This window comes from Pholcus phalangioides, unplaced genomic scaffold (genome assembly GCF_987345545.1).
Source record: "Pholcus phalangioides strain wild (caught in Gottingen) unplaced genomic scaffold, Ppha-v1.0 ptg000013l_1, whole genome shotgun sequence".
In the NCBI taxonomy this organism is placed as follows: domain Eukaryota; kingdom Metazoa; phylum Arthropoda; class Arachnida; order Araneae; family Pholcidae; genus Pholcus; species Pholcus phalangioides.
Window position 1 is genome coordinate 36,469,347 of NW_028301606.1, and position 11,566 is coordinate 36,480,912.

An 11,566-nucleotide genomic window follows, 5' to 3' on the forward strand; every position below is an offset into this window, starting at 1 on the left:
TAGAACTGAAATGACCTATCATATAATTTACACGATAAATATTTATTATTATCACATTCACACTATTATTTCAATTTATTATAGTTTTCTTTCAATATTTCTTTAATTTATTTAAAATTTATTAATTTATTTAATTGCTTTCTTTAATTTAAAATTTTAAAAAGGAATACACATCACGAAAGCAAATCGCAGAATTTTTGACCCGAACCTACTTTCAATGTCTTCCGCGTTCGAAACGTATGTAAAGCTACAGTCGGTGAATCGTAGCTGAGGTAAAACAACTTCACCAATAGTGCTTTATCCACCAATGGTAAACATCAAAATGAAAACCATATGTGATCGTCAGTAACAGGAAAATTCAGAAATGAGCTGTCAATCACGCACCCTGCATTTTATAGGACTCTGATTTGCATAGTTCCAATGATTTGCTTTAGTGCAGCGATTCTTACTGACGAAAATTCGAGCTAATTTTTTTCCCATATCAAAATAAATGATACAAATATCATTATTATTATATGTATACAAAACTAATAATAATCGAGGTAGTAATGTGTAGTACAACTCACACATATAATTATTCTACATTATACTTTTAGTTCTCTGACAGTTCTTTTGATGCTGGGTGATTACATTAGAGATACATCAGTGAAGCCAAACTTTGCTGTATCTGGCCTGAGGAACAATAAAATACAGGGTTTACACAAATGAATGAAACGATTTTAAAAATTTATATTTTCAAAACTATTACACATATACATTTTTTTTAAAAATAAAGAAAAACAAAGTTTTTTTTCAACATTACAACAATCGATGGTAGTACTTTCGTGAAACAAAGTGATTGAGATGGACTGAACCATTCGTTTTTTCTTCTTTTTTTTTCAGTCACCAATTTCTTAATGCACGCTACACAGAAATAGCGGAAACAACCCTTACGTATTCCTAATACACAAAAAACTTTTCTTTCATTGCTATTTTTAAATTTCAAACACGGTGTTCTACGGAAGTGCTGCCATCTATTGAGAGATGTTGAAAAAAAAAACGCTGAATGCTTTTCTTTATTTTTATGTATCTCAGATTATATTCTGTGTAATAGTTTCGAAAATATAAATTTTTTAAAATCGTGTCATTCATTTGTTCAAACCCTGCATTTTCTCGCCTCCCTTATCAGAAAAATTCACTTGGTAAAAGTTTTTTTTGGACGCATCCCGCACTGTAAACTTCATGCCTTCCGTACAAATTTGATCAGGAAACAACCAATAGCATTTGGAAGAGGAAAAGAAATGGGGTTAAGTGAAGTGTAGGAGAGAAAAAGTACAGAACTCTAAAATTTGAAATATAAATTGGATGTAAAAGCAAAAGAAGAAGAGTTAAAAATTAGTGTAAGTTGATTATTCCAGGACAAACGAGGAAAATTTCAAGTTTTATACTATTAAGTTTTTAAACGATAATTTTTTGTTTCAAGGTACACGATGTTCCACTACCCGTGAGAACCACGCCAAACTTGTAATGTTGAGACAAAACACGACAAAAACAAGTGTACAATTTTTTTTATAAGACCGGGATTACACTATAAAAGTTTTGTAAAAGTTATTTTATAAAACTTGACAAATTCAACCAGCAAACGTATTGGTTACATTTTGCAATCAATGAACTTATTGGTTACATTTTGCAATCAGTGAACTTATTGGTTACATTTTGCAATCAATGAACTTATTGGTTACATTTTGCAATCAATGAACTTATTGGTTACATTTTGCAATCAATGAACTTATTGGTTACATTTTGCAATCAATGAACTTATTGGTTGCATTTGTAAAACATTTATAAAAGAACTTTTCTAAAACGTTTATTGTGTGATCCCTTTTTTTGCAACATTTCTGTGTCAAGGTTACAGACTAAGAGCTGAAACAACATTAGATTGTGAGGTTGTGTATTTCTAATCGCTTGCACTCCAAAAACATTAGCTAGAATGCAATACTATTCAAACTGCTTCGTTTCGAGATTTATTATGGTCAAGGTACAACAGTTTCCCTCTATATATATATAAAATAATCTATTTTTTGTAATTTTATTGTCATAAAAAACGACATTATGTCAGAGACTATTCATATTCGCGTTCGAATGATAATTCTAGATAACCGAATGGGTCAGAGTTCAGTCTGATAATCTTGAAGCTTTTTGAAAGTGGATAGATAATAATATATTTTCTGCTTTTCACTCTCTGATACGAAAAATTCGGAACGCCTTCGAGAGGAACAGCAATTACGATCAGAAAGAAATCCCTTCTCTACCAAAGAGTGAGCATATATATATATATTTTTCTTACAATTTGAATCTTAAATTTTGCCAAAAAAGATATTTCAAGCTTTTATATCATTTCTGAATATTTTCTATATCAGGCAAAATTCAAATATGAAGATTTTTTCCCCTGTGCCCTGTATTAATCAATTAAGAGAGAATATTTTGTCTTTTATGTTTAAATAAATAGTGAGGAGTTGTCTGAAATGTTGACCCGTAAAATGATGATACTGTAATAATGACCCGTAAAAAACTGATATTCGAACGAGGGTATAGAGGAGTATAAAAATGATCAGATTTATATTTTACTTATGCTAAATATTCCTAAAACTGAAGACATGGATTTTCGATATTTGAGGCATCTGTCACTATAACAGAGCGGTACTTACGCATTATCCGTAACCTGAGCCAAGCAGACATTAATCACCAAAATAGACATAATAATATTTGCTTTGTTGTAATGCCAGGATTGCAATATAAAAGTTTAAGAGCTATTTTACAAAATTTATTGGTACTTATTGGCTTATTTGGCACGTATGTGAGTTTTAAATAACATTTGTGCCAAATTTTATTTTAAAATAGCATTTATTGGTAACATTGCGTTTCACGAATGTTATTTGATGATACTGTAAAAATGTTACCAATACATTGGTTGCATGTTCTGAAAAATGGCATGCTTTCGTGCTACTTACTAGCACGTGCATCACTTGCCTTACTGATCAAAAAGAATGATTCATTTGTTTAATTTGAGATGGTTTTTTTCATTTTTAAACATATCTAACTATTATACTGAATGTTTGAAGGGAACATACAAGAATGCCGAAGAAGGTCGCTGTCATAGGTGCAGGCGCAAGTGGGCTCGTGGCCATCAAGGCATGCAAAGAAGAGAACGTGGAACCCGTGTGCTTCGAGAGGAACGGGCAGCCCGGTGGTCTTTGGAGGTATCATGATGAAGACATCGATGGCGTCGCCTCGGTCATGAAGACCACCATAATAAACACAAGCAAAGAAATTGGAGCGTTCAGCGATTTTCCGCCACCGAAGAAGTTTCCGAACTACATGCACAATTCGAAGATGTTCGAGTACTTCATGCTGTATGCAAAGGAGTTTGGTCTGTTGAAACACATCAGGTAGGTATCTTTCCGGTCAAAATTAACAGCGAGTCTCAATATCTATGAAATCTTTTGAAATCATGAAGTTTCAGAACTCAAAAGACAAGAGTCGAAAGTAACGATGAGCCTCTCCGCCAACTATACAAAGTACAGTTGCCTGTATACTAAGCGAAGATGAATTTTAGAATGAAAATTTTTTCGCATTCCTCTGTGGGGAATCGAACCACCAACCTCTTACTGTCTGAGAGAATGCTTTACCATTAAGCTACAGAAGACAGACATTTTGTTCCTTTACGCTCTGGACGGGACTGGCTAGTATAGACAGCCTCATAACAACAACAGCAGCTAATATCGTCACGAACTGTTACTGAGTTAAGAGGTTGTCTACAGCGCAGTCCCATTCAACGCAAACTTAAAGGAAGAAAATGTCTGCCTCTGTAGCTTGATGGTAAAGCACTCGCCCGGACAGTGAGAGGTTGGTGGTTGGATTCCCCACAGAGGAATATGAACATTTTCTTTCCAAAATTCATCTTCGTTTGGTATACAGGCAATTGGATACCTTTGTAGAGTCTAATTAGGTTGGATAAAGTTAAATAATGATAAAAATAGTTAGATGACTTTTTTTTCTAGTGAATGCGTTGTGTTGTACAGATGAGATATCGTATTGCGTTCCCAGGTACAATATGCAAGTTGTGGATGTCTCCAAAGCTGACGATTATGAAGCTAGTGGATGCTGGATCGTAAAAGTAAGAGACACGAAGACCGGAAATGTCTTAGAAGAAAAATTCGACGGTGTTATGGTTTGCATTGGCCATCACGTGTATCCGAAGATTCCTCAATTCAGTGGACAGGAAAAATTCAAAGGAAAAATTATACACACTCATAGCCTGAAAAATTGCGAAAGTTTCGGTGGCATGAGGGTCGTTGTCATTGGAATTGGAAATTCCGCTGTCGATGCAGCCGTGGATTCAACTTTTGTAGCCAAACAAGTAAGTTAAATTTACCATACATTAGCGATGCGAGAAAAATATTCCGACTTACAATTTACCTAGCATTTTTCGTTCGTTTAACACACATTAATAAGCTCTCGAAAATTCATGATTAGAACTATGCAGCTTGAAAATTAGCCACGATATTTTTAATAATGTATCATGTGCTCCTCTCTAGTATAAAAAGTATAAAAAGACTAGTATAAAAGACTGAACCTTATAATTAACAGGATGGCATCAAACTGTGAGGAAGTGATTTTTTTTTTTTACCAAGAACAGACCACTACACCACTCACACGTATCTAGGGATACTGTAAAACCATATATGGCCCATGCTCTGTCCCGTAGGGATGGCAGCATTCTATCTAACCCCATGGATAATTTGGCTCCTCTCGCACTTTTTTTAGAAGCTACACAATTCTGTCATTATACTAGAGTTGAGCGAATGAAAAGGTGACGAGAGTTCTCGACGTCAAAATATACTAAACAGTAGGAACTGACAGGATGACAGGTCCGACTGAAATGTGGTTGTTTCAGTATTCCTCAGCGAAATTTGACAAAAAACATTTGATGTTCACGGCACATGTGAGTCGGCATTTTATCGTGTGGAAAACGCAACTCACACACCCAACGTTCCCAAAATGTTTGTTCTTTATGGCACGATACAGATGTTGCGATGTCTTTAAGTACGCCTCACAGTTGATGGTCATTCCATGTCAAAAGAAATCAATCGGTAGGGTTCTAGGGAACTAGCCGGTCAGCCTACTATTTCTACTCGTTAAAAGAACTCTTATCTACACTGAAAACCTCCTTAACGGACACACCTCAGATTCAGTGACCCCTCTTTTATGGTCAAATATTAATGCTTCCGTGTATAATAAAATTATGCTCTTTTCAAACCCTTGATTAACTGTCACTCCTTTTTTATGGACGAATTTTTTTTCCCAACTGGTGTCCACAAAAAAGAAGTTTCACTGTATTCGAAAACGTAATGCCATGCTATTTTAATGATTCGGGAACTGTGCGAGATCTCTCTGAAATGTAAAGATGGGGGGAGGGTGTCCGGTCCTTAAATGTCCAATGATGCAAAGAACATGTTATATCAATCACTCGTAGAAATACCAAATTTGGCTGTTGCAAAATGTGATATGTATTCTTCCTGCAGTCCAAACCACTTTTTCATTTGATCACTTCATCGGTCCCAATTGCATTCTAATTTCATGTATAATATAATGAAAATGTTTTTACTCAGAAAAAAATTAACATAGAAAATGTAGCCAACCTTCGGTTTACGAACGGCTCGGTTTTTGCGAAAAATTCGGTCTACGAACAACACAAAATGATTCGGTTTACGAACTTGTCTGGTTTACAAACACACAAGCCTCCGAAAAGGTTAGCCTTAGAAACATGCAAAACGGACTAAATCCCGAAAAAGCATATTTTATATTTCTGTGGCTACATGTCGGATTTTTTTTATCTTACTCTGATGAAATAATTAAATTTCATCAGAGTGAAGCTTCCATCTCCCTAAATATGGCTCCTGTTCCCCCATCCCCATGGATCAACGGGTAATTTTAAACTTTAAAAAGCTCCAACACAAAGAATTTTTTCAATGATGTTTTGCAACAATACAGTATGTGGTATAATTTACCCTCAAAGAATTCTGACAATATTCTGACAATAGCTCATACATTCCATAGTTCTCATTGATAAAGCTTGGCAGCAAGTGCCTTACAAACCCATGAATTTAGCTGGCGGAGATTTTGAGGGCTTCGTCGCTAAGATATTATAGATGACAACGAACATGACCCTACAATAATTTCCATTTCATCTATTTCATACCTACGTAAATTTTTTCAGTGTTAGTTTGGTGATTTTTATCGGTTTTAACGTTACGCACTCCGGCGCTTTTTGCAAAAACTCACACTAGAAACTTCCGGGGTACCAGGAACGGTCAAATTCATTTTACATTGATTCCTATGTGAGAAATGGTTTCGGTTTGCGAACGGTCATCAGGAACAAATTAAGTTCGTAAATCAAGGGTTATCTGTATCAAATTTGTTACCCCAAATATAAATTGTTCTAAACATTTGTTTCCGCCAAATGTCCCTAGAAGTTGAAAACTGGTTTCATTGAAAATGCATGATTTTTCTTAACCTTCCCCCTCTGCAGGTATATCTGAGTACGAGAAGAGGCTCTTGGATATTTAGCCGAATCGGAAAGAATGGCAAGCCTTCCGATATCGCTTTCATTACGAGATTGAATATGTTACTAAGTAAGTTCCGGTCATTCGATGCCATATGTGACGATGCTGAGAAAGCGCTAAATGAAAGATTTGACCACGCGGCGTATGGATTGAAGCCCAAACATAGAGTATATAGTGCACATCCCACGATGAACGACGCTTTACCTAATTGTATCCTGAGTGGTCGAGTCGTAATCAAGGGTGACGTCGATAGGCTCGTAGAAAATGGCGTAATATTCCAAGGGGAGAAAGAAGTCACCGAAGTCGACGTCGTCATCTTGGCGACGGGCTACCACATCAAGTTCCCGTTTCTACCGGATGATGTCGTCATGACCAAAGACAACAAGATATTCCTATACAAGTATAGCTTGCCGCCGCGGCAAAGTCATCCGACCCTCGCGTTGATCGGCCTTTGTCAGCCTATCGGGCCGATATTTCCAGTCTCCGAAATTCACAGCCGGTGGTTTATGCAGATATTCACAAAAAAACTGAAACTTCCATCAGTGAAAGAAATGGAAGGGGATATAAGACGGAAGAACGCGGAGAACGCTCGACGTTACGTCGATTCAACCAGGCACACAATACAAATCGACTTCATACCGTTCTTAGACGAAGTTGCGAGCCAAATGGGAGCTAAGCCTAATCTGTTGAAGTTCATGATTACAGACCCGAAGTTGTTTTGGGCGTGTCTCAAAGGACCATGTCTTCCATATCAGTACCGACTTCAAGGACCACACAGCTGGAAAGGAGCGAGAGATGCTCTTATGACATACAAGAAACGTGTGTATGAACCATTGAACACTCAGTGCAAGGTCCAAAAAGTTAAAAGCATACATTGCACATCTAAAGCCCTTTTTGGGGTGTTGCCCTTGATGTTACTCATGTTAGCAGCACTGTGGAAATACGGGGAATATACAGCTGGATAAAATAACTGATGATTACATACATAAACAGAATGATATCAAGCTGTTTCAATCGACTTTTTTTGAAACAGCAAAAGAGAAAAACTTTGAATTTTTTTTCGAAATATTAATTCATTGAACTCCTGATGAAGTTTCATTCTCGTCTCGATCAATATTGTTCAAATTCCATTCAATACGATTTAAGATAAATTTATATTTTAATATTATCCTAATCGTTTCACTTAAAATACCTAATGAATCCAGGTGTACGTCTTTGTTAACCCTATCAGCGTCAATGATGTATCGCGTTTCAACAATTACGAGATATCTCGCCTCCTTGAAGCCCTCTGATTTTGGCAATGAAGAGCCGAGCTATCTCTGTAAGGCAGGCTTTGCTAGCTAACATGCTTTCCACCTTCCTCCAATCTGTCAGATCAAATGCTAATGGATGAAATCAGCTTTTGTTCAAATTTTGATCACAGAAAGAGAGAGCTGGCGTTTTTTTCTCCGCTTCTGGGTAATATAGGAATATGAATACAGTATAAATGATAGAAAAAGCCAGAGCATTTCTCTTCCTCGGTTGTTTTTTTATTATTGTGGGAGTTGGGAGGGGAAGCACTATCACATGCACTAAATCGGAAAAAAAGATGTGGCATTTTATAAAGAGTTTAGTGATTTCCACTGTGGCCGCAGTCATAATGAGGACCAGTGAAGTTTTAAAAACAACTTAAATGGTTAAGGTACGTCTACATATGTTCACACTGGCTCTGACCGTTGGTAATATATAAACCTATTGGGTAAAAAATAAGTACTACTTGTAAAGTCCCAAGTTGGACGTTCATTTATTACACGTTGCTTGCTCACAATGAAATAGTTCATGACATTCGTACACATTGATGGGCAAAGTTCAGTAAACTAGTCAAAGACAAGACATAGACTTGAAAAAATTGCTATTTTTCTTATTACCATTACGTAAATTATTGCTTTACAACCTTCACGCCAGTACAAATACAAATTACGATGTCTCTCTGTAGGTATATTTGAGCACAAGGAGAGGTTCATGGATACTTGGCAGAGTTGGAAAGAATGGCAAGCCTTTCGACATCGATTTTGCTACGAGATGGAACAACTTCTTCAGTAAATTCATGTCTTACGATTCCCTTTGTGGTAAGCTCGAAAAAATGCTGAATGAAAAATTCGATCACGAGACGTACGGGTTGAAGCCGAAACATCGAGTATTTAGCGCCCATCCAACGATGAATGACGCTTTACCTAATTGTATCCTGAGTGGTCGAGTCGTAATCAAGGGTGATGTCGACAGGTTCGTAGAAAATGGCATAATATTCCAAGGGGAGAAAGAAGTCACCGAAGTCGACGTCGTCATCTTGGCGACGGGCTACCACATCAAGTTCCCGTTTCTACCGGATGATGTCGTCATGACCAAAGACAACAAGGTATTCCTATACAAGTATAGCTTGCCACCGCGGCTAAGTCATCCTACCCTTGCGTTGATCGGCCTTTGCCAGCCTATCGGGCCGATATTTCCCGTCTCCGAAATTCACAGCCGGTGGTTTATGCAGATATTCACAAAAAAACTGAAACTTCCGTCAGTGAAAGCAATGGAAGAGGATATAAGACGGAAAAACGTGGAGAACGCTCGACGTTACGTTGATTCAACCAGGCACACAATACAGATAGACTTCATACCGTTCGTAGACGAAGTCGCGAGCCAAATGGGAGCTAAGCCTAATATGTTGAAGCTTATGATTACAGACCCGAAGTTATATTGGACGTGCCTCAAAGGACCATGTCTTCCATATCAGTACCGACTGCAAGGGCCGCACAGCTGGAAAGGAGCTAGGGATGCCTTACTTAACTACGAGGAACGGGTATACGAACCATTGAACGCTCAGTACAAGGTCCAAAAAGTTAGTACCTTACCTTCTTTATTCAAACCACTCGGTTGGTTGTTACCATTTGTTGTGCTGGTATTTGCAGGGCTATGGAAATACCAAGAATATATCATTGGAAAATAAAAAGTAAATAGCTCCTATTGATATTGAATCGACCGAATGTGTTTGCAATTAATTGCATGTAACGTATGATTTTTCCGTTAAAATAATTGCTGAAAATATTTTTTTTTATAAATATGTTGACGTCTCACCGGAGTTTCGATGCATTAAAAATGTTTTAATGAGGAGAGTAAAATTTTTTTTCGTCTGAATTATTTTAATTTTATCAAGTGTATTTGATTTGTGGCAATATTCAATTCCACTTACAAAAAAGAAATCGGTGCCTCATTCATAACATAACATAATTTATTTGTTCCCAGTCAATTACGATGATACTATTCAAATTAGAGAATTTACAATTAAATTACATATTTTACAATATTTGAAAAAAAAAAATGCAGAGAAAGAAAAAAGTTTGAATGGTCGAACAGTTAATTCATAACGTGATGAAGAAAGCTGGGACAGGGAAGAGAGCAGTAGCTAAAAGCTAGTAAAATGCTATCGACCCTACGACATCTCTGTTCTTGCAATACACGTAAATCTTATTTCTTTAGACATGGAAGAAAGATAAAAAGAACGAAGGATTCTTGGATTCATTCATCCCTTGGATATCATTCGCGTAGTGGGCTGAAGGGTTTCCTTTGATTCAAAGGTGCAAATGTCAAGCTAGTCTTCCGTGTAAAAACAGCGAGTATTCAGGCTCTTTCATTGGATTGTTTATATCCAATTACCAATTTGCTATCAACAACTTAGAAAATAGATAACAAGTCCTCACACAGTAGCGGGGATCCAGCCAAAATTATAGCTTAAATTATCGGACACCGAGTTATTCTGAAATTTCACCGGTTTTGAGCTGTCCTATTTCGAGGTGGAATCGAAATCATGAAAAAAAAGGGTACTTCATTGATATAACAGCCCCTAAAAAATACATAGAGGCACTCCCTGTAAATTCGGCTTCTAAGCAAAACTCATGAACTATTAAAAAAACCGCCAAAGCTAACATCCAGGGACCTTCCTGTAATCGCGCGATTGTGTAGTACAGTACAAACTATAAGGCACTAACGAAGTACAAAAAAAAAGAAAAGAACTCTGGACTAAGTGTTAAATACTTCTGAAACGTTCTCTTATTAATTCTGAAGTTTCATCTTTTATTTCTATCATTTATGAAATTCTCTTTTTTTTTATGGCAATTCTTCTTGAAAAGAATCTGTGCTTTAAATGTGTGGCCATCTGGAAGCTGCAAACCACACATCTGCACACGCAATTGAGTTTCCTACCATCCTTAACAAACAAGTCAGTGAAAGAACAGTTTGTCACCCATATAAATTATTTCATGTATTGTCAAAATGAAATTGAAAAAAAAAAAAAGTGAATACGGTAGGCGGTATCGAGATACGGCCGCAAGATTTTAACGAAGAATATGTTAATTAGTAAAATATTAGCGACTTTTGGAATCCACACCAATTCGCTCTATCCTCTAAAATACTTTTCGATGTTTTAAAAGCAATTAGTCTCATGTGAGAAAAATTAAAAATTTCAGTTTTTGGCCCATCATTTTTTTTTTCAAATGCTTCTCTTCTTTGGTTTTATTTCCCTGAATTCTCGTGGAACTTGCTCGAACAAATCCAATTATACCTCGCGTATGATAATAGTACGCCGGGGTCGGGTCCCAAACTATACCCGTTTTCAATGCGCGAGACGCGACAGCTTTCAAACTTCACGTTTGCGATACTATTGTTTCTCATAATGATGTCAGACTGACAAGGAGAGGGTCCGAAGGTATCATCCTCAAAAAATTGAAGTGCATTATCTCACCCAGAAACACATAAAAACAAAAAATTCGCGGAGGAATGAAATTATTGAAGTCGCAAAAAAAAAAAAACTATAAAAAAGTATAATAGTAGGCTACACCACTCATTGCCTCTTGCGTTTCTTTGGCGATATCTATAAAAAAAAAACCTTTCTCACTTTATTTCCTCCAGCTTCTTTGTTCTAGACACTAACAAAG

The 11,566-nt window shown here is 36.6% G+C and overlaps 1 protein-coding gene and 1 pseudogene across 1 annotated transcript; both read left to right on the plus strand.

Annotated features, from left to right (window-relative positions):
- Positions 1 to 2,088: 2,088 nt before the first annotated feature.
- On the plus strand, positions 2,089 to 9,754 carry LOC149079016 (flavin-containing monooxygenase 5-like). Its single transcript, XM_089241275.1, has 4 exons — positions 2,089 to 2,297; positions 3,102 to 3,428; positions 4,087 to 4,399; positions 8,581 to 9,754. The coding sequence occupies exons 2-4, from the start codon at positions 3,115 to 3,117 to the stop codon at positions 9,580 to 9,582; spliced, it is 1,629 nt and encodes a 542-aa protein (XP_089097401.1). The 5' UTR covers positions 2,089 to 2,297; positions 3,102 to 3,114; the 3' UTR covers positions 9,583 to 9,754.
- LOC149079017 (flavin-containing monooxygenase 5 pseudogene) lies at positions 6,469 to 7,704 on the plus strand (annotated as a pseudogene).
- Positions 9,755 to 11,566: the final 1,812 nt, after the last annotated feature.